Below are 23,074 nucleotides of genomic sequence, written 5' to 3'. Positions count from 1 at the left end.
GCAGGTTCTATCACTCATACTACAGTATAAGGTACATCCCACCTAGGTACCGCGATACCCCTAATATAGCCTACCACACACTGTACCTCGGTACACGTGACAATAAACAAATCCATCCATCTTTCAGGACTTGTGGGAGGAAACCGGAGCACCCAGAGGAAACCGACGCAGACATGGGGAGAACGTGCAAACTCCCCGCAGACAGTGATTCCAAGCCGGGAATCGAACCTGGGCCCCTGGCGCTGTGAAGCAACAGTGCGAACCACTGTGCCACAGTGCCGCCTTGTAGGTGGTAGAGGCCATGGGTTTGGCAGGTGCTGTCGATGGAGGGTTTGCGCTGAGTTGCTGCAGCGCATCTGGGCGACGGTACACACGGTAGGCACGCTCGGGTCCGATGACACCGCTGTATAAGAGGCACATATCAGAGCTGCAAATAACAGTAACCCTGTCCCCACCCAGTGGGTTAAAGCAAGGAAGTCAGAAACCCAGCACTCGAAGAGTTAACCAATTTGTGCTGAATCATCCCGGTGGGGCGGGAACAAGGTTGTAGGCGGCGACTTGCTGGACATATAAGAGGTGTTGTTGGAGGAGCAGCAGCTCAGAATCCGGGTTGTATTCTTGCTTCAACAGTGTTTGAACGGAATAGAACCCAAACTTCGATACCACGAACTCCCCTTTTAGTTTGAAAAAAACATTTTTTTTTTTTTCAACACTTTGCCAACAACAACAACAGCAGCAGGATGGCTTCTCAAATCCGCCAGAATTATCACCAGGAGTGCGAGGCAGCGATGAACCGCCAAATCAACATGGAGCTGTACGCTTCCTATGTCTACATCTCGATGGTGAGGCCAGAGACACTTACAATGTGGAGAGACGGGGGATTCTGAATTTTGGGGGGGGTTATTGAGCTGGCTGGGGCATTCTGTTCAATTGTAACCACCGACTGCAGGGGGTGGGGTAGGGAGAGTTGGATCTTGCGGGGAAACCCTCTTGTCTCGAAGGGCGTTGTTGCTTTTGTCTCCAGTACAAAGACTAGTCCCAAGGCAGCAGCCTGGTCGGCCTCTCGCACAGAAGGTGCGTGTTTAAAGCTTTAAAAATACTCAGGTGAAAACCCTAACAGGGTGGAGAGCTGTGGCTGGGCTTGTATCAATCCCACTGGGTCAATTTCAGTGAAAACCTTAACAGGGGTGGAGAGCTGTGGCTGGCCTTGTGTCAATTTCCGCTGGGTTAATTTTCAGTGGATTGGGAAATTGAACGAGTCTCCATGGCATTTGGAGGAGTGTGTGTGTGTGTGTGTGTGTGTGCGTGCTAGGTTCCAGACAACTCACTTTTTTTCTCTTTCTCTTTGTCCCTCTCCCTCCCTCCCAGTATGCCTTCTTCGACAGGGACGATGTCGCCCTGAAGAACTTCGCCAAGTTCTTCAAAAACCAGTCCCACGAGGAAAGGGAACATGCAGAGAAGCTGATGAAATTCCAAAACCAGCGTGGGGGACGTGTTATCCTGCAGGATGTCTCGGTTAGTACAAAGGACTGACTTCCCACATGCCATGCCTCACTCGAGTCTGACTCTTGTGTAATCTGAATTTTTTTTCTCTCTCTTTCTTTCCCCCCCCCCCTTTTAGAAACCTGACCGTGATGAATGGAGCAATGGTCTCGAAGCCATGAGGTGTGCTCTTCACTTGGAGAGAACCGTGAATCAGTCTCTCTTGGACCTCCATAAGCTGGCTTCTGACAAGATCGATGCGCAAGTATGTATGGGCCTCCTTCTGATTCCTTTGTTCTACCCAAGGCCAGTTCTCGTTTTATTTTAACCCCTCCCCCCCCCCCCCCCCCCCCCCCTCCGAGGTTCAGTGTGGACTGTAGACTTTTTTTTTAAAATCCAGCAAGTTTGTAAAAAAAAAAAAAATGAGTACTTTTTTTTTTACAATTCCGTGTGGCCAATCCATCTAACCTGCACATCTTTGGGGTGTGGGGGTGAAGCCCACACAGACATGGGGAGACTGTGCAAATTCCCCACGAACAGTGGGCTGGGATTCGAACGTGGGTCCTCCATGCTGTTGTCCCAGTGCTAACCATTGTCACCTGCTGACCTTTACCTAGCAAGTATTGTCTTTTTTTTTAATAGACTGTTGTTTTTTAAAAAAATATCAAGCCAAGGGACCAGGCTACTATCTACTTGAACCCAAGATTTTTCTTGAAGCAGAGGTTGGAATAATGCTGAAATTGTTTAAAATCCATCATTTTATGCTGACAAATCTAAATTGTCTTCTCAGGACATTAAAGACTAACTGGTTATGTGTTGTCCAGCATTTAATCAAAGACTTGATTAAATACTGTACTAGCTGAACAATAAGTGACTGAGGTTCAGTAAAGCTGTGCATATTAACAACAGACTTTCTTTTTAAATTTCTTCCAGATGTGTGATTTTCTGGAGACTCACTACTTGGATGAGCAGGTCCAGGCTATTAAGAAGCTTGGCGATTTCATCACCAACCTGGTCCGTCTGGGGGCTCCCCAGAATGGCATGGCTGAGTATCTGTTTGACAAGCACAGTCTGGAAGAGAGCAGTTAATGCCCACTGCCTGGAGATCAACAGTGTGCCTACGTTGCCACCATTTCTCTACTATCAATGCTTTTTCACTTATTGGGTGACTGTCTACCTTTTTTGTTTGCGTCAGTTTTGATACTATCTTTAATGGGTTATTAACTTGGTTGTGAATTAAGCTTGTAAAGGTTAAAATCGTGTCTGAAGTGTGGATTGTAACGTTTCTATCAAACTGTAAAACTGGCACAACTGGATAAGAAAATAAAAAGCTGTCAAGTGTTAAACTGTTTCTTGTAGTCTTTGCTCTTTTGGGGAGGAATCATTCTCTCAAACCCCCCCCCCCCCAAGCTAAATTAAGTGCTACTATATACACAAGCTGTAGATAACTCCACAATCTTGAGTTCCATGGCTTTGACCCAGTGAGGGAATGGCGAGTTCTGATTTCTTGATTAAATATGGGGATGAGAAAAATATCAGCCATGATTGAATGGTGGAGCAGACTCAATGGGCCAAGTGGCCTAATTCTGCTCCTGTCCTGTGCAGTTCCAGGGTTTTGATCCAATGAGTGCTCCAGTTTGCTCCCACAGTACCAAAGATGTGCCGGTAAGGTGAATTGGCCATGCTAAATTGCCCCTTCAGTGTCCAAAAGGTTAGGTAGGGTTACGGGGAGTAGGGTGGAGGTGTGGACTTTCCAAGACACTCTAAATAGTTCATTTCATCAACCACCTTTTCTTTCCAAGTGCCATGGGTGTCACTGTCTCGGATGGCATTTGTTGCCCATCCCTAATTTCCCTTGTACTGAGTGGCTAAGAGTCAACCACATTGCTGTGGGCCTGGAGTTACGTTGGGCAGACTGGGTAAGGATGGTGGATTTCCTTCACTGAAGGTTGTTAACAAACCAGATGGGTGTTTTTAAAAAAAAAAAAAAAAAAAAAAAAAAATCAAATGATTAGTTTGAACCAGTGTTTTCCTGAGCGTTAGTTTTGGTCACTGGATTACTAGTCCCAGTGCCATTACCACTACAGCATTGCATCCAATGTATTTATGCATATCTTGTGCAAATAATTATTGCGACTGCTTGTCCAAAGATGGTGGTTAACGGTTGGTTATTAATCAAATGGAGTTTAGAACATTACAGCGCAGTACAGGCCCTTCGGCCCGCGATGTTGCGCCGACCTGTGAAACCACTCTAAAGCCCATCTACACTATTCCCTTATCGTCCATATGTCTATCCAATGACCATTTGAATGCCCTTAGTGTTGGCGAGGCCACTACTGTTGCAGGCAGGGCATTCCACGCCCCTACTACTCTGAGTAAAGAACCTTCCTCTGACATCTGTCCTATATCTATCTCCCCTCAATTTAAAGCTATGTCCCCTCGTGCTAGACATCGCCATCTGAGGAAAAAGGCTCTCACTGTCCACCCACTGTCTCCTCTGATCATCTTGTATGCCTCAATTAAGTCACCTCTTAACCTTCTCTCTAACGAAAACAGCTTCAAGTCCCTTAGCCTTTCCTCATAAGATCTTCCCTCCATACCAGGCAACATATTCTGGTAAATCTCTGTACCCTTTCCAATGCTTTGTTACGTATCAGCAAAATTGTACTGCGTGAAGCCTGTTACAAACATGCCTGGGTAAACTGTTCAAATCTTACTTTCCACAAATCATTTTCCTGTTTGAATGAACAGGCACTTCTAAACGTTTGCGAATCAGTGTTACCTGATTGTTCCTGAGTGACTTGCATCTTTCGTGTTGGTAAAACTAGCTTTCCAAACCTGTGACCTCCACCACCTGTTCGTTCAAGCCCCACTCTAGGGGTAAGTCATGTCTGACACTCCCAGTGCAGTTTGGAAGGAGTGCTGCACTGCCCATGCAGCTGTGTTTGTGGACGTTGAACCTCAAGTGGGCATCGGGTGGTTGAATTCCCCTAGTGTCTTGGCCAACATTCGTCCCTCAAGTATCATCTAGTCATTTATCTTTTTGCTCTGTACAAACTGGCTTCACCCCTGGTCATTTATCTTTTTGCTCTGTACAAACTAGCTTCACCATTTACCGACAGAAGTGTCACACCACTTCTACAGTTCTTCATTTTTAAAATTCATTTGCAGGATGTGGCCATCGGTGGCTAGGCCACCATTTATTGCTCATCCCCTAATTACTACAGTCCTTGAGGTGTATATAATTCCAAGGTTTTAAAAAAACTTGAGTATCCAATTAATTTTTTCCAATTAAGGGGCAATTTAGCGTGGCCAATCCACGTAGCCTGCACATGTTTGGGTTGTGGGGGCGAAACCCACGCGGACACGGGGAGAATGCAAACTCCACATGGACAGTGACCCAGGGCAGGGATCGAACCTGAGACCTCAGCGCCGTGAGGCATCTGTTAACCACTGCGCCACCGTGCTGCAATATAATTCCAAGTTGGCTGTGAAAGACTTTTATACAAGTGTAAATTCTTTTGAGTTGTAAGTGCAGGTGCCTTGTTTCTTTAAGCATTCTGGCAGGGTTCCTAAGTGCATTGTTAGGTGTGAGACAGAACCATATAGATCAGGAGGTTTTCCAGTTCAGTTTCACGTCTGGTGTGCACATAGTAAGTGAGAGCACAAGGTGGGCCAAGTACCCCCGAGGTTTGTGTGAAATGGGTTCAGAAAAAAGCACACTTTCTCGATCACTGTATAAAAAAAATGACAGCCCGAAAAGACAGGAGGGATCACCAAAAAGGCTGGTTGTTTGGGCATATTACAAGAGGACAACTAGCACTGATGCTTCACAGCACCAGGGTCCCAGGTTCAATTGCCGGTTTGGGTCACTGTCTGTGCGGAGTCTGCACGTTCTCCCCGTGCCTGCGTGGGTTTCCTCCGGGTGCTCCAGTTTCCTCCCACAAGTCCCGAAAGACGTGCTTGTTGGGTGAATTGGACATTCTGAATTCTCCCTCAGTGTACCCAAACAGGGGGCGGAATGTGACGACTAGGGGCTTTTCACAGTAACTTCATTGCAGCGTTAATGTAAGCCCACTTGTGACAATAAAGATTATTATTATTAGCTACCCAGTCAAGCACCTTCAGGGGGAGCTCATCCACATTCTCGGTAGGTGCAACGCTCTCCATGTGAAAAGGGACCCAAGTCTTTCCCTGTGGATCTGAGAAACATTAAGAGGCAAAAACGGCGACGGTTTAAGAACTTTTATTTGGGAACAGATTGTAAAGTTGTTCTTTCCAGAATGATTGTCCAGTGCATTTTTGTGGCCAGATGGGATCAGTTTAATGCCACGGCCATTTTGGTAGAAACAGTGTTATAACTTAACATAGAGGACAACTGGATCGATCGCCCTGTTGAACAATGGAATCCCTTCTGACCAATCAGGATGGCGAGCTTGCAAAAAAAAACGAAGGAAGGCAGACCTAACAGATGCAAGTCTAATGAACCAAAGTTGGCCAAACATAACCTCTCCTTAACTGCTCTCCCCCAGGGTGTGCTTGTCGAACAGGTACTCCCCCATGCCATTCTCGGGAGCTCCCAATCGCTTCAAGTTAGTAATATGCTCTCCAAGTCTCCTAATGGCCACAATTTGTTCAGTCAAGTAGTTTGATTCCAGGAATTCGCATAGCTGAAACAGAAAGGAAATGCGGTCTCTCTCCATACTGTAACTTACTTCGCCAACCTGGCACACTCCAGCTTACAGCTCCCAGACCCTGCTGATGGGTTTGGGGTTACCAGCCTCAATCCCAATTACGTTATCCAGTTGAATAAGGAAGCAAATTTCAAGGCAGGAATTGTTCACAGCCAGTTAGATGGTTCTTTACGACCACATCCAGCCTCTGAGTCTCCCAGTACGGTAAAAAAGAACCCTTGGAGGTCTTGACTCTCCTCCAATTCTGGCCTCTTGCAAACCCTGATTTCATCACTCCAACTCTGGTAAACCCTCAGCTGCTTCGGCCCCAAGACCTGGAATTCCCGCCCTTAACCTCTCCTCCTTTTGGATGCTCCTCACAACCTCTTTAATTTATTCTTTCACGGGCTGTGGGTGGCGCTGGCAAAGTCGGCATTTATTGCCCATTCCTAATTACCCTTGAACAAGTGACTTGCCAGACCATTTCAGGGGACAGTTAACATTGAACTGGAGCCATGTGTAAGCCAGAGCAGGGAAGGACAGCAGATTTCCTTTCTGCCAGGGCATTAGTGAACCAGAGACTTTTTTTAAAAAAATAAACTTAGAGTACCCAATTATTATTTTTTCTTCCAATTAACGGGCAATTTGGCGTGGCCAATCCACCTTACCTGCACGTCTTTGGGTTGTGGGGGTGAAACCCACGCAGACACGGGGAGAATGTGCAAACTCCACATGGACAGTGACCCAGGGCCGGGATTCGAACCTGGGTCCTCAGCGCCGCAGTCCCAGTGCTAACCACTGCACCACCAGAGACTTTTATGACAATTGGTGATAGCTTTATGGTCAGCATTACTGAGCCTAGCTCACAACTTGAGATTTTATTAGCTTACTTTTTGAGATTTTATTGATTGCATCTTTTTAAATTTAGAGAACCCAATTAATTTTTTTTCCAATTAAGGGCCAATTTAGCGTGGCCAATCCACCTATCCTGAACAACTTTTGGGTTGAGGGGGCGAAACCCACGCAAACACGGGGAGAATGTGCAAACCCCACATGGACAGTGACCCAGAGCTGGGAATTGAACCCGGGACCCTGGAGCTGTGAAGCAACAGTGCTAGCCACTGTGCTACTGTGATGTACAGGTTGGATGGTTTGGCCATGCTAAATTGGCCCTTAGTGTCCTTAGTGTGCAGGTTAGGTTACAGGGATAGGGCGCGATGGGCGGGGGAGGGAAGTGGACCTGGGTAGAGTGCTCTTTCGGGCCGAATGGCCTCCCTTTTTACTGCTGGGATTCTGTGGTTATATATAAATGAAAGCTGTTGTATTTGCCCGCATGTGAATCCGCGTTTGAAGCAGGTTTGTTAATTCCTGGGTGTGACTATGTGGGGGATTTCCGCCCTTTCTCAGTGGAACGTCTCTCCACACCTTACAAAGTAAACGACGGACAGGATCATGTGCTCCCCTTCCTGATCCACCAGCCATCAATCAATCACGGGGCATTTTAATAATCTTTACCCTATCCAAGAGGAGCAAAGCAGGGCAGTCACAAAGTATACTCTTGGTTAGATTCTCCCCTCTTATGTTTAATATGAAAGCTCTACAGGTGAGGATGAGGCTGTTCAGCCTTTCGCCCCTGTGCTGGCCCGATGGGCGAGTTATCTAATTCCATCCCACTCCCCTACCCGTTCGCCGAACTCCTTCGAAACTTTATTTTTTCAAGCATTCAGGTAAGGTAAGGCCGCACTTGGAATATTGCACACAATTCTGGTCGCCACACTACTAGAAGGATGTGGAGGCTTTGGAGAGGGTGCAGAGGAGCTTTACCAGGATGTTTCCTGGTCTGGAGGGTGTTAGCTATGTGGAGAGGCTGAATAGACTCGGACTCTTTTTATTAGAAAGACGGAGGTTGAGGTGCGACCTGATAGAAGTCGATAAGATTATGAGGGGCATAGATAGAGTGGACGGGCAGGTACTCTTTCCCAAGTGGAGGGGTCAGTCACCAGGGGGCATAGGTTTAAGGTCCGTGGGGCAAAGTTTAGAGGAGATGTGGGAGGTAGATTTTTTACGCAGAGGGTAGTGAGTGCCTGGAACGCGTTGCCGGGGGAGGTTGTGGAAGCAGATACATTTAACGGCGTTCAAAAGACATCTTGACAAACGCATGCATAGGATGGGTAGAGGGATACGGCACAAGGAACTGCTGAGGGTTTTGGCAAAGATTGGTATCATGACCGGTACAGGCTTGGAGGGCCGAAGGGCCTGTTCCTGTGCTGTATTGTTCTTTGTTAAGTAAAAAAGCAAATCACTGCAGACGCTGGAATCGGAAACAAAAGCAGAAAATGCTGGACAATCTCAGCGAGTCTGACAGCATCTGTGGAGAGAGAAGGGAGCTAAAGTTTCGAGTCTGGCTGACTCCTTGTCAAAGCCAGAGAGAACTGGGACTGGGCTGAGATTTATACTGTTGTGGGGAAGGCGTGAGCAGTCGGGGCAAATCATGACTCGCTGCCTTAAATGTCTTTAATCCTCATCTACCCCTGTTTCTTTCTTTAATTATCTTAAATCTATGTCATCCGGTTACCGGCCCTCCCGCCAGTGAAATAGTTTCTCCTCATTTATTCCACCCAAACATCTCATCATTTTAAACACAAGAGATTATTGTGCAAGATTAAAGCGCATGGGATTGGGGGAAGTGTACTGAGGTGGATAGAAAACTGGTTGGCAGAGAGGAAACAAGGAGTAGGAATTAATGGGTCCTTTTCAAATTGGAAGGCAGTAACCAGTGGGGTGTCACAGGGATCGGTGCTGGGATCCCAGCTATTCACATTACATATTAATGATTTGGATGAGGGAACAAAAAATGTAACATCTCAAAGTTTGCAGATGATACCAAGTTGGGTGGGAGGGTGAACTGTGACGAGGATGCAGTGATCCTGCAGCATGATCTGGACAGGTTGGGTGAGTGGGCAAACCAATGGCAGATGCAGTATAATTTGGATAAGTGTGAGATTATTCACTTTGGAAGCAAAAACAGGAAGGCAGATTACTACCTGAATGGTGGTAAATTGGGAGAGGGGAGTGTGCAGCGGGACCTGGGTGTCATTGTGCACCAGTCGCTGAAGGTAAGAATGCAGGTGCAGCAGGCGGTAAAGAAGGTGAATGGTATGTTGGTCTTCATTGCGAGAGGTTTCGAGTACAGGAGCAGGGATGTGTTGTTGCAGTTGTACAGGGCCTTGGTGTGGCCACACCTAGAATATTGTGTGCTGTTTTGGTCTCCTTTTCTGAGGAAGGATATTCTTGCTCTTGAGGGAGTGCAGCGAAGATTTACCAGACTGATTCCAGAGATGGTGGGACTGTCACATGAGGAGAGAGTGACTAGGTTAGGATTGTTCTCGCTGGAGTTCAGAAGAATGAGGGGGGGATCTCATACAGACTTATAAAATTCTAACAGAACTAGACAGGGTAGATGCAGGGAAGATGTTCCCGATGGTGGGTGTGTCCAGAACCAGGGGTCACAGTCTAAAGATTCAGCGTAAACCATTTCAGACAGAGACGAGGAGACATTTCTTCACCGAAAGAGTGGTGAGCCTGTGGAATTCATTACCACAGGAAGTAGTTGATGCTAAAACATTGAATATATTCAAGAGGCGGCTAGATGTAGCACTTTGGGGCAAATGGGATCAAAGGTTATGGGGAGATAGCAGGATTAGGCTATTGAGTTGGATGATCAGCCATGATCGTGATGAATGGCGGAGCAGGCTCGAAGGACCAAAAGGCCTCCTCCTGCTCCTATCTGCTAGGTATCTATGTAACATGTCGATCATATCTACGCAGAACCTTTTCTGCTTTTAAGGTTGGCAAATTTATACATCAAATCCGGGTGCCCAAGGTTTGGCGAGATTTGCACAACTCACAGAATGATCATCCTGGTCAGATGCCAGTTTGTGTAGGTCCAGGATACACTGGTTCACTTCCTTCTCCAGGTGCAGGGCCTGCTCCATCGCCTCTAAGCCGTTGCCCCATTCGTCCTGTTTGGGTTTCTGGAAATAAAGACAAAGTGGCTCATTGGAGCTGAAGGACATTTCTTAAAGTTGGGTGAAGCGGGTGGGAAGGGAAAGAAAAATGGACGGAGAGATCTCCCTCCCGCTAACCTTGATGTCCTTGAGGATGATGCGGCCTCCGCGCAGATTCTGAAACTTCATCAGCTTCGCAGCGTGTTCCTGCTCCTCGAGCGACTGCTCCAAGTAAAACTTGGCAAAGTTCCTCAGAGCGATATCATCCCGCTCAAAGTAGTAGGCCTGAAGCAAAAAAGGCAAGGGAGTGACGGCGGGACTCAGGGCACCCTCACTTCCATGGTGCGCACCCTCCCGACATGTACCCCACCCTTCTTTCTTTCAAACCTTACACTACCCAACACGATTGCTGAGCACGGGGACCTTCAGCCCTTCAAAATGCTATCCCACATCTTCTCAGGGCAAATAAGAATGGCTAAGGGTCAGCTGTGCCTCAGTGGGTAACCCTCTTACCTGACTTAGAAGGTTGTGGGTTCCCACCCACTCCAGAGAGGTGACGTTCCCCTTGTAGTTTGGAGCACTGCATTGTTGTGAGACACGAAACCGAGGTGGAATTAAAAGTTGCAATAGCGCTACTTTGAAGAGCATGAGAGTTATCTCTGGTGGCCTGGCTAATATTTATCCCTCAACCAAAATCACTCAAACAAATTCAGATTACATAGTCTTTCTCTCACTGATGTTTGTGTAAGCTTGCTGTATGCAAGTTTGCTGGTGAGCTCCCTACATGATAAGTGGTGACTTATCTTCAGTAAAGTACTTAATTGGCTGCTAAGTGCTTTGGGAATATCCTGAGGTTGGGAAAGAAGCTCTATAAATGCAAGTTCTTTCTTTAACAATGGAGGGGCAGGGGGCAGCATGGTGGCGCAGTGGTTAGCACTGGGACTACGGTGCTGAGGACCCAGGTTCGAATACCGGCCCTGGGTCACTGTCCGTGTGGAGTTTGCACATTCTCCCCGTGTCTGCGTGGGTCTCACCCCGACAACCCAAAGATGTGCAGGTTAGGTGGATTGGCCACGCTAAATTGCCCCTTAATTGGGAAAAGAAAATAATTGGGTACTCTAAATTTATTTTAAAAAAAAGAAAAACAATAGAAGTGCCGATGTAAACATGCCACACTGCTGTTACACCTTCCTGCCACTGGAGGCTCTGCATCTCTAGTAGGCGGAAGGGTGTATGTACAACATGACGAGCTTTCATACCTTATGAACAGGACATCGACCTGGGAGGAGTGTGAGTTGATGTAACAATATGAGGTAGTCCCCCTTGCAATTAAGGACAACAATACATTTTCCTTCCTCATCCCTTGCTGATTCTTGTACAAGGACATCCAGATCCCTCTGCACTTCAGCAGTCTCTCACTAGTTAAATAATAGTTTGCTTTTCTGCCAAAGTGGACCAGCTCATATTTTTCAACATCATACTTCATCTGCCAATTCTTTTGCCCACTCACTCAGCCTATCTAAATCCCTTTTCAGATTGTACCCTCCTCACATCTTGCATTCCTACTGATCTTTGTATCATCAGCAATTCTGGCTACGCCAGTCCCTTCATCCAAGTCATTAACATAGGGAGTAAATAGTTCAGGTCTCTGTGGCACTCCACTAATTAAGTTTGCCAACCTGAAAATGACCAATTTATCTCGATTTTCTTTTTCTTGTGTGACGATTGTAAGATGTTAGTAAAATTGGATGATTAATGTAGTGTGCAATTTAAAGGGTCAAACGCCTGGGGTTAGAATGTGTTTCTTTAAAAATAATTCTGTTCTGCGGGGCCCGGGTGGTTTAAGCGGCCAGCAAGTGAAATTGACAGAGGAATGTGTTTGTCAGTCTGGGTTAATGCATCATGGTTTGCCTGGGGAAGTTCCTGCGGAGTTAATGTGCTTTGCAGCTTGCACAGATAAACTGTTTTTCAGCTTGGAGAGATGAGGTCATTTCTGGCTGGAGCCCAGGAAGGCAGAGAGAGACATTTTGAAAGCATTAGAGAGGCAGCTGGTGGAGAAGCTCTTTGGAGAGAGGAGTTGCATTCTGATCTGCCTGATACCGAGTCCACAAATCTCCCGCGGTAAGTTAGATTGAGATCTGTATGTTTCTTTTCTTATTGTTTAATCGGAAATTGAGTAGCAACATTCAAGTTGTAAATTGTAAGCTGTTCTTTCTGGGTGTGAAGTTAAAATGTTTTAATATTGTAGTTATAATAAAGTTTTAAAACTAACCAAGCACTTCATGCAATCACCCCTGGAGCGAATCATTCTTTCCACAAATTAACTAAAATATTGGGGATTCGGTCCAGTATCCTAGCCACTGTTGGGGTCTGATCTGGGATCGTACTACTGAATCCATGCTAATATATCAACCACAAACCATGGGCCCTTATCTGGTGCAGTTACTTTTTACCTGGCACCTTATTGAATGCCTTTTGGAAATCCAAATACATTATATCTACTGGCTCCCCTTTATCCACCCTGCTTGTTACATCCTCAAAGAACGCTAATGAATTTGTCAAATGTTTCCCCTTCCACAAAAACGTACTGACTCTGCCTGTTGCATTTAGATTTTTCTAAATGCCTTACTACTATGTCCTTGATAATGGATTCCAGCATTTTCCCAATGATAGATGTTGGATTATAGTCTCCACCGACTCCACCCCCTCTCTTCAATAGTATACAAAACGCTAACTCTGTTTCTCTCTCCACAGATGCTGCCAGACCGGCTGAGTTTTCCCCCCAATATTTCCTGTTTTTATTTCAGACTCGCAGCATTAGAGGCATTTTGCTTTTATTATGGTTTCCTGCTTTCTGTCTCCCTCCTTTCTTGAATAAAGTAGTTACATTTGTGGTTTTCCAATCTGCTGGCTCCTTTCCAGAACCTGGGGAATTGTGAAAGATCACAACCAATGCATCCATTATCTCCACAGCCATTTCCTTGAAAGAAAAATCTAGGGTATGGTCATTGGGCGGAGGTCTGACTGGGTCCCTGTGCGGAGAACTTGGACTCTATGATGGCCATCAGGTCCAGGAGATGTATCAACCTTTAGTGCCATTAGCTTTCCTACTAGATCCGCTGTGCTGAGCGTATCTGTCCTGTCCCCTGCTGTCTGTCTGTGAGAGGGGGGGGGGGGGGGGGGGCAGTGTGTGTGAGAGAGGGGGGCAGTGTGTGTGTGAGAGAGATCCACTTGGGCAGCACGGTAGCATTGTGGATAGCACAATTGCTTCACAGCTCCAGGGTCCAAGGTTCGATTCCGGCTTGGGTCATTGTCTGTGCGGAGTCTGCACATCTTTTCCTTGTGTGCGAGGGTTTCCTCCGGGTGCTCCGGTTTCCTCCCACAGTCCAAAGATGTGGTTAGGTGGATTGGCCATGATAAATTGCCCTTAGTGTCCAAAATTGTCCTTAGTGTTGGGTGGGGTTACTGGGTTATGGGGATAGGGTGGAGGTGTTGACCTTGGGTAGGGTGCTCTTTCCAAGAGCCAGTGCAGACTCGATGGGCCGAATGGCCTCCTTCTGCACTGTAAATTCTATGATCATGATTGTTGTATGTTCCTCCTACCATTTGCCTTTTGATTACCAACTATTATTGGTATGCTTTAAGCAGATACCAAATATTTGTTCAAAATCTCTGCCATTTCTTTGTTTCCCATTATTAATTCTCCAGTCTCACCTTTTAAAGGGCCAATGTTTACTTTAGCTACTCTCTTTCCTTTTTATATATTTGCAGAAACTGTAATTGTCTGTTTTTATATTACTTCCTAATTTTCTCACATATCCCAATTTCTCTAGTCATCCTTCACCAGCTTCTAAAATGTTCCCAAACTTCTGGCACTAATCTTTCATGTTTTCTTTCAACTTGATACCCCCCTTAACCTCCTTCTACAAATGATGCACTTCTCGTAGCATCTTTCTTTATCAATGGACTATATCTTTCTTATGAAATACCTCCTTAAATGTCTGCCACCCCTTTTCTACCGTCTAATCCTGCACTGCTGGCCTCGCTCTGCATCACAACGCAACTGTCTAGCCAACTGAGCTATACAGCCCCCATACCGGCTGAGATTATTCATGAAGGTCCCACTTCCTCAACCTTGCCCCTCACCTGACGTGTGGTGATCCTCAGGTTAAATCACCACCAGTCAGCTCTCCCCCTTAAAGGGGAAAGCAGCCCGTGGTCATCTGGGACTATGGCGACTTTACTGTACCTTACAGTCTAACCTTTTAATGTTTTTTTGCCATTTCACTTTGGCCAACTCTGTTCTCATACCCTTGTAATTGCCTTTATTTCAGTTTCAGACAGCAGTTTCAGACACAAATTTCTCACCCTCAAACCGAATGTGGAATTCCATCATGTTATGATCGCTCTTACCTAAAAGATCCTTTACTATGAAGTCATTAATTAATCCTGTCTAATTACACATTACTAAGTCTCAAATGGCCTGTTCCCTGGTTGGTTCCAGAACAGCCCGGTAGCACAGTGGGTAGCACTGTTGCTTCACAGCTCCAGGGTCCCAGGTTCGATTCCCGGTTGGGTCACTGTCTGTGTGGACTCTGCACGTTCTCCCAGTGTCTGCGTGGGTTTCCTCTGGGTACTCCGGTTTCCTCACGAAAGACATGCTATTCGGTAATTTGGACATTCTCCCTCTGTGCACCCGAACAGGTGACAGAATGTGGCGACTAGGGGCTTTTCACAATAACTTCATTGCAGTGTACTGTAAGCCTACTTGCGACAATAAATATATTGTTCTAAGGAATTGTCGCAATTATACTCTGATGAACTTCAGGCTACTTCTGCCAATTTGATGCATCCAATCTTAAACAGTGAAGATCTGCTGGGATTCTGTCCTGAGATGTGTCAGTTGAATGGGATCTGCTGGATTTTCTCCTCACATAGTTAGGATTTTTTCATGGGACATCTTGGATTGAATGGAATACTCTGGAATTCCCTCCTGGAAAGTGTCACAGTTCCTTCTTGGGACGTGCTGTGACTGACGCATGTACTGGGATTTCCTGCTGGGAAGTGCATGCTCCCTTCTGTGGTGTGCTAAGATTCTATATTGGAAGGTGCTGCAATTCCCTACTTGGATAACCCTGAATTCTCCACTGGGATTCCCACTTCGGATGTGCTGGAATTCCCTTTGGGATGAGCTAGGATTCTCCATTGGGATTTGCTTGGATTTCCTGTGGGGATTCTTTATTGGGCTGTGCTGGGATTACCTGTTTGGATATGCTGGGATTGATATGCTCTGTTGGGATGTGATGAAATTCTGCTGGGGTGTGGCAGAATTCTGTTATGGCATGCTGGGATTATCTGTTGGGATTCCCTGTTGGGACATGCTTGAATTGCCCGCTGGGTGTACCGGGACATGCTGGGATTCCTTGTTTGGGTGCACTGGGAATGCCTGCTGGGCGTGCTGGTGGGGATGTGCTGGGATTGCCTTCTGGGTGTGCTGGGATTGCCTGAATATGCAAGGTAGGATTGCCTGTTGGGTATGCTGTGATTCCTTGTTGCAGTATGCTGGGATTCCCTGTTGCAGTGTGTTGGATTCCCAATTGGGGGTGTGCTGGGATTGCTTGTTGGGGGTGTGCTGGATTCTCTGTTTGGGGTGTGCTGGGATTGCCTGCTGGGGGCGTGCTTGGATTGCCTGCTGAGGGTGTGATGGGATTGCCTGCTGAGGGTGTGATGGGATTGCCTGCTGGTGGTGTGCTGGGATTGCCTGCTGGTGGTGTGCTGGGATTGCCTGCTGGTGGTGTGTTGGGATTGCCTGCTGGTGGTGCTGGTATTGCCTGCAGGGGATGCTGGGTGTGCTGGGATCGCCTGCTGGGGGTGCTAGGATTGCCTGCAGGGGGTGCTGGGATTGCCTGCTGGGAGCGTGCTGGTATTGCCTACTGGGAGTGTGCTGGTATTACCTGCTGGGGCTGCCTGCTGGGAGCCTGCTGGTATTGCCTGCTGGGAGTGTGCTGGTATTACCTGCTGGGGCTGCTGGGATTGCCTGCTGGGGGTGGGCTGGGATTGCCTGCTGGGGTGTGCTGGTATTGCCTGCTGGGGGTGGGCTGGGATTGCCTGCTGGGGTGTGCTGGTATTGCCTGCTGGGGGTGGTCTGGGATTGCCTGCTGGGGTGTGCTGGTATTGCCTGCTGGGGGTGGGCTGGGATTGCCTGCTGGGGTGTGCTGGTATTGCCTGCTGGGGGTGGGCTGGGATTGCCTGCTGGGGTGTGCTGGTATTGCCTGCTGGGGGTGGGCTGGTATTGCCTGCTGGGGTGTGCTGGGATTGCCTGCTGGGGTGTGCTGGTATTGCCTGCTGGGGGTGGGCTGGGATTGCCTGCTGGGGGTGGGCTGGGATTGCCTGCTGGGGTGTGCTGGTATTGCCTGCTGGGGGTGGGCTGGTATTGCCTGCTGGGGTGTGCTGGGATTGCTTGCTGGGGGTGCTGGGATTGCCTGCTGGGGTGTGCTGGGATTGCCTGCTGGGGTGTGCTGGGATTGCCTGCTGGGGGTGGGCTGGTATTGCCTGCTGGGGTGTGCTGGGATTGCTTGCTGGGGGTGCTGGGATTGCCTGCTGGGGTGTGCTGGTATTGCCTGCTGGGGGTGTGCTGGGATTGCCTGCTGGGGGTGGGCTGGGATTGCCTGCTGGGGGTGTGCTGGGATTGCCTGCTGGGGGTGGGCTGGGATTGCCTGCTGGGGGTGCTGGGCTCTCACCATGGACAGGTAGACGTAGGAGGCGGTCAGCTCCTGGTTGATCTGTCTGTTGATGCCATCCTCACATTCCCGCGGGTACTTCAGGCCGCTCCCTCCGCCGCACCGATGGCGCCCCTGCGGCCCCCTCCGGATCAGCAGCTGCGGACCGGCGGCGGGGGAGCGGCAGAGCGAGAGCGGGCCCGGCCGGCCCTGGAGCCGGCTCAGGAGACGGCAGCCGGGCTGCAGGCCCAGCCACAGGCCGGGGAGGAGGCCGCGCAGGCTGCCCATGGGAGCGCCGACAGGCCGCGCTGGGGGCGGGGCGGGCCGAGCGCGCGGCCGGCGGGGCTGTCGATTGGCCGCTGAGGCGGGCGCCATATTGGGAAGGGTGTGTGGCGGCGGGGCCGGGCGGCCGCCATTTTGAGCGGGACCACCCAGAGGGTCTCCTTCCTTCCGCCGTGTTGGGTGTGGCACACCCTCCGCCATGTTGGGTGTGGCAGACCCAGCGTCATGTTGGGTGTGGCACACCCTCCGCCATGTTGGGTGTGGCAGACCCACCGCCATGTTGGGTGTGGCAGACCCTTCGCCATGTTGGGTGTGGCAGACTCTCCTCCCAACAGGTTGGCCTCTGGCTGCTCTATGGAGAGGGCCACAGCACAGAAGGAGGCCACCCGGCCCGTCGTGTCCACGTCAGCTCACGGCCTGCGCAACTCACCCACACCCGCCCACCGCCCCGCGATCTATTTCTCTCCCAGAGCCCATTCAATTCCATTTGAATAATCACGATCGAATCTGCCTGTGTTCGGGCATTGCGCTCCAGATCTACATCACTTGCTGCCCGGTGAAAGTATTTCATAGGAATTAGGAGCAGAAGTCGGCAAATCAGCCCTTGAGCCTGCTCAGCCATTCAATCAGATCATGACCGATCTCTTCCTGGTCTCAAATCCACCTCCCTGTCTGTTCCCCAAAGAACAAAGAAAAGTACAGCACAGGAACAGGCCCTTCGGCCCTCCAAGCCCGTGCTGACCATGCTGCCCGTCTAAACTAAAATCTTCCACACTTCCTGGGTCCGTATGTATCCCTCTATTCCCATCCTATTCATGTATTTGTCAAGATGCCCCTTAAATGTCACTATCGTCCCTGCTTCCACCACCTCCTCCAGCAGCGAGTTCCAGGCACCCACTTACACTCCACTTCCAGGCACTTTTACACTCTGTGTAAAAAACTTACCTCGTACATCTCCTCTAAACCTTGCCCTTCGCACCTTAAACCTATGCCCCCGAGTAATTGACCCCTCTACCCTGGGAAAAAAGCCTCTGACTATCCACTCTGTCTGTGCGCCTCATCATTTTGTAGACCTCTATCAGTTCGCCCCTCAACTTCCGTCGTTCCAGTGAGAACAAACCAAGTTTATTCAACCTCTCTCCATATGCCTTTAACCCGTTTGAAAAAATTCAGAAACATATCTCCTTCTAGAAACCATTTAATGACTCAGATTCCACCGCATTATGGGGCAGTGACTTCCACACATTTACCACCCTCTGCGAGTAGTTCCTCCTCATCTCAGTTCTAAATCTACTGCCTTTCAACTTATATCCGTAACCTCTCGTTCTAGATTGCCCCACAAGGAGGAACGTTCTGTCTACGTTTACTTTATCAATCCCATATAGTATTTTCTAATAATAATAATCTTTATTCTCACAATTAGGCTTACATTAACACTGCAATGAAGTTACTGTGAAAATCCCCTAGCCGCCACACTCCGGCGCCTGTTCGGGTACACAGGGAGAATTTAGAATGTCCAATTCAACTAACAAGCACGTCTTTTGGGACATGTGGGAGGAAACCGGAGCACCCGGAGGAAACCCACGCAGACACTGGGCGAACGTGCAGACTCCGCACAGACAGTGTCTCAAGCCGCAAATTGAACTTGGGATTCGATCCCCTCTCATCTTTCTAAACTCCAGCGAGTATAAGCCCAAACAGTTTAAACACTCCTCATACCTCAACCCTTTCATCCCCGGAATCAATCTGGTGACCCTCCTCTGAACTGCCTCCAATGCCACTACACACTTCCTCAAATACGGAGACCAAAACTGGACACAATACTCCAGATGTGGTCTCACCAAGTTGGTGCCGCCATCGCTTCCTTGGACCATCATCTCGAATCGGTGTCATAGATTTCATAGAATTTACAGTGCAGAAGGAGGCCATTCGGCCCATCGAGTCTGCACCGGCTCTTGGAAAGAGCACCCTACCCAAGGTCCACACCTCCACCCTACCCCCATAACCCAGTAACCCCACCCAACACTAAGGGCAATTTTGGACACTAAGGGCAATTTATCATGGCCAATCCACCTGTCCTTAGGCTTTCAGCCCTTCTGCCAATGGGAATTCTCCCCACCTCCTCTGTCCATTCACCTCCTGATTTTGAACACCTCCGTCAAGACTCCTCTCAACATTCCTGAAATGAATGATCCAGGTTTGTCCAATTCAACCGCAACACACTGAGGCCGTGGCCCCTTTCCTGCTCTAAAGAAGAGGTGTGCGGACTTGAACCACTAACTCTGCTTGTCTCTCCACGGGCACCGACAGACCTGTCGAATTTGTCTCTGCCCTCATGTGATTCTTGTGAATCTTCTCCGAACCCTCTCGAAAGCCTTCACGCATACCTCCTAAAGTCTGGCGCCCTCAATTGGGCACAATACTCCATCATCATAATTTCCTTTCTCTTGTACTCGATTTATAAAGCCCCGACACCATATTGCTTTTTAACTGCTTTCTCAACTTGCCCAGTCACCTTCAACAAGTGTCTCTGTTTCTACAACCCCTTTAGAATTATACCCTTTAATTTACATCGCCTTCCTGTCCTTCCTGTCAAAATGGTGTCACTTTCTCATTTCGCTGAATTACATTTCATCAACTACGTGTCCACCCATTCCACCAGCCTTGTAAAGAACTAAATTCAATGTTTGTCCTTTAAAATCCAAAAGGAATTTGTGTCAGAGCCTGAGGAAAAGTAAGCACCATCTTGAGGTACGGACTCCATTTCAGAGGACCATAAAGAGTCATAGAATCATAGAATTTTAGAAGGAGGCCATTCAGCCCATCGAATCTGCACTGGCCCTTTGAAAGAGCACCCAACTTAAGCCCACACCTCCACCCTACTCCTGTAACCCCGTAATCCCACCTAACCCAACCTTTTTGGACATTTAAGAGCAATTTATCACGGCCATCCACCTAACCTGCACAACTTTGGACTGTGGGAGGAAACCGGAGCACCCGGAGGAAACCCACGCAGACACGGGGAGAACGTGCAGACTTCGCACAGACAGTGACCCAAGCCGGGAACTGAACCTGGGACCCTGGAACTGTGAAGCAACAGTGCTAACCATAAGAACATAAGAACTAGGTCATCTGGCCCCTCGAGCGTGCTCCGCCATTCAATGAGATCATGGCTGATCTTTTGTGGACTCAGCTCCACTGAGCTACCGTGCTGTCAACCATATTGCCGTGGATCTGGTCAAGAGACACATGTAGGCCAGACCAGATTTCCTCCTCTAAAGGACATTAGTGAATCAGATGTTTTTTTTTTGTAACGAAAACTGATATGGTTTCCTGGTAACCATTACTGAGACTAGCTTACAATTGCAGTTTTTAAAATTAATGAGTTGAATTTGATAAATTAATTCAAACTCCCGTCAGCCGCTGAGGTGTGATTTGTTCCCCAGACTGCCGGCTTGGGCCACTGGAGAGGTTACTCTGCATCCACCATCTTTCCCACATGATAGACAGACAGGAGGAGCTGAAAAGGACCTTCATGCAGCCTCAGGATAGTTCTGGAATGTCAATCGGAAGGCAGTGGGGTGGTTTGATACATTAGGACATGGCCAATAAAACAAGGAGCTGACATAGAAAGTTGCTGAGCTCAGTATTCATTCAAAGACTGCTGAAGCATAAACGCAGCCCAGTTTGTGCAAAACTACACAAAGGAATCTTTATATTTGTAACTTCTGCGATTGGGACATATCTTTATCTTGTAGACACATGCGATGAGGTGACATTTTTTAAAGAAAAGGTTAATTAGATGCAAACAATGCCCAAAAGCACCAAATATTGTGTGACAGGGGAATGGGCAGGTTGATAGCTCAGAGGCATGTTCAATTAACTGCTCAATGATCCCAACAGTACACTAAAAAAACAATTTGCGGACTTAATTTAGTTTAAAATTTAGTATTGTGTCCAGTTCTGTGCACCAGTCATTAGGAAGGATGTGAAGGCATTGGGGAGGTGGCAGAGAAAAGATCGTAAGATACAGGAGCAGAATTAGGCCATTCGGCCCATTGAGTCTGCTCCACCATTCGATCATGGCTGATATGTTCCTCATTCATGAGAATGGATCCAGGGTTGAGGAAGATTGGAGACGGTGGAGCTGGATTCTCTGGTGCTTCCGTTCACTGGGAATCCCGCCGGTTTTCATTGAAGACCATTCCACCGGGCGGGGGCGATCTGCCGGCAGAAATCCCAATGGCCAGAGAATTCCGGCTGTCGGGACTGTTTTCCTTAAGAGAAGGCTGAGAGGAGATTTTGATATTAGTATTCCAAACCATGAGGGGTGTGGACAGAAAAGATAAGGAGAAAGGGTTCCCATTGGCGGAAGGATCCAGAATCCAGGCCCTTTAAGATAATTGGCGACATGAGGTAAAACCTTTCCGCTCGGCGAGCGGTTAGGATCTGGAATGCGCTGCATCTGAGATGCTGGATCTGAGAGTGTGGCGGAGGCAGATTCAATCGTGGCTTTGGAAAGGGAATTGGATCATAGTCTAAAAAGGAAAGATTTGCAGGGTTCCACGGAAGAGGCGAGGCGTGAATTGCTCCTTTCGAGAACCAGCGTGTACACGACAGGCCAAATTGCCTTCACCTGAGCTCCATCCATTCCGTCATATAACACAACGCCTGTTCAAATTAGTAGACGTTCTTGATTTGTCTTTGAGGAACATTTATATGTGAAAAATTTGAACTCAACTTCAAAAAAAAACTTAAGACATGTTGTGTTTTGTAGTTTTTTAGGCTTTCCCCTTGCTGTTGTTCTGGACTCTCCCTAACTTATCCATGCTAAACGAATTCTGAGTTATACAGGGGAAACAGATGGCTGGGATCAAAGTCTATAGACCACTGGTTGACCATGCCTGTGTACAATGTCCAATGCTGCCCCCCGATATGCAAGACGCAGCGATGCAGAGAGGTGCCATAAGCCTGATTTAAATGCTGAGTGTCGATTGAAGAAACCTGTGCAACTCAACCTAGAAAGGGCAGCACGGTGGCACAGTGGTTAGCACTGTTGCTTCACAGCGCCAGGGTCCCGGGTTCGTTTCCCGGCTTGGGTCACTGTCTGTGCGGAGTCTGCACGTTCTCCCCGTGTCTGCGTGGGTTTCCTCCGGGCGCTCCGGTTTCCTGCCATAAATCCCGAAAGACGTGCTTGTTAGGTGAATTGGATATCCTGAATTCTCCCTCTGTGTACCCGAACAGGCGCCGGAATGTGGCGACTGGGGGATTTTCACAGTAACTTCATTGCAGTGTTAATGTAAGCCTACTTGTGACAATAATCAAGATTACAATGTGAGGCTGCAGTGTTAACCCCTGTGCTACCATTATATGCTAGTGGAAAATCGCTGAGCATGCTAACATGGTATTCCTCTGTCCATTCTTTAGGGGATGGTGTTAACTGAATTAATATAAACTAGTCAATGCCTTTGGTAAGGTGACCAACCAGAACACTGTCACACCAATATATTGTTCCTTTCCTGCTGATTTCACCAGGAAATAATTATTTTCCAAACTTTAATCTAGGCAAAATGACAAAATAAAAAATTTTCCTGCAGGCCATCACAAATTAATTTTTAGCCTTACAGTTTAAAATAAGAAGGGAAGACTTTGAGATTCTCCATGCGGAGACCTCCTGAGCAATTAGGCAGCAAGAAGAGAATTAGGAAGCAGCCAAGCAGACGTGCCACTCACTTCCAATCCCTCGCGCCATCGTCCCATCCCTCCCTCCTGTCAGCACCTGAGCCAAAGCAGCTGGCCTATCGGCCGGAGGAGCTGCCTCACACAGAGCACGCAGCAACCTATGAGTCAAAGCCGATGCTGTACCTGAACAATATAAATTCAGGTGTGCCTGAGATACACTTTCACACTG

The 23,074-nt window shown here is 48.1% G+C and overlaps 2 protein-coding genes across 2 annotated transcripts; one reads left to right on the top strand and one right to left on the bottom strand.

Annotated features, from left to right (window-relative positions):
• Positions 1–597: 597 nt before the first annotated feature.
• Positions 598–2,828, top strand: LOC140404025 (ferritin heavy chain-like). The gene is made up of 4 exons (XM_072492366.1): positions 598–842; positions 1,369–1,515; positions 1,622–1,747; positions 2,416–2,828. Exons 1-4 carry the CDS (start codon positions 741–743, stop codon positions 2,569–2,571), a joined length of 531 nt encoding a protein of 176 aa, XP_072348467.1. The 5' UTR covers positions 598–740; the 3' UTR covers positions 2,572–2,828.
• Positions 2,829–5,712: 2,884 nt separating this feature from the next.
• Positions 5,713–17,182, bottom strand: LOC140404023 (ferritin heavy chain-like). Its single transcript, XM_072492363.1, has 4 exons — positions 16,903–17,182; positions 10,301–10,447; positions 10,064–10,189; positions 5,713–6,152 (listed from the first exon to the last, which is right to left on the bottom strand). The coding sequence occupies exons 1-4, from the start codon at positions 17,167–17,169 to the stop codon at positions 5,997–5,999; spliced, it is 696 nt and encodes a 231-aa protein (XP_072348464.1). The 5' UTR covers positions 17,170–17,182; the 3' UTR covers positions 5,713–5,996.
• Between the last annotated feature and the right edge of the window lie 5,892 nt (positions 17,183–23,074).

The sequence above is a fragment of the Scyliorhinus torazame genome, chromosome 29, assembly GCF_047496885.1.
Source record: "Scyliorhinus torazame isolate Kashiwa2021f chromosome 29, sScyTor2.1, whole genome shotgun sequence".
In the NCBI taxonomy this organism is placed as follows: Eukaryota; Metazoa; Chordata; class Chondrichthyes; order Carcharhiniformes; family Scyliorhinidae; genus Scyliorhinus; species Scyliorhinus torazame.
This window is presented reverse-complemented; position numbering and strand designations above follow the sequence as displayed.

Excerpts from the sequence above, each read along its gene's own strand:
- LOC140404023 (XM_072492363.1), bottom strand. The coding sequence starts at position 17,169 with ATGGGCAGCCTGCGCGGCCTCCTCCCCGGCCTGTGGCTGGGCCTGCAG. Across the intron at positions 10,448-16,902 it reads CCTACGTCTACCTGTCCATG|GCCTACTACTTTGAGCGGGA; the intron begins GTGAGAGCCCAG and ends TTTTTGCTTCAG. Across the intron at positions 6,153-10,063 it reads CTGACCAGGATGATCATTCT|CTATGCGAATTCCTGGAATC; the intron begins GTGAGTTGTGCA and ends TTTCTGTTTCAG.
- LOC140404025 (XM_072492366.1), top strand. The coding sequence starts at position 741 with ATGGCTTCTCAAATCCGCCAGAATTATCACCAGGAGTGCGAGGCAGCG. Across the intron at positions 843-1,368 it reads CCTATGTCTACATCTCGATG|TATGCCTTCTTCGACAGGGA; the intron begins GTGAGGCCAGAG and ends CCTCCCTCCCAG. Across the intron at positions 1,516-1,621 it reads TTATCCTGCAGGATGTCTCG|AAACCTGACCGTGATGAATG; the intron begins GTTAGTACAAAG and ends CCCCCCTTTTAG.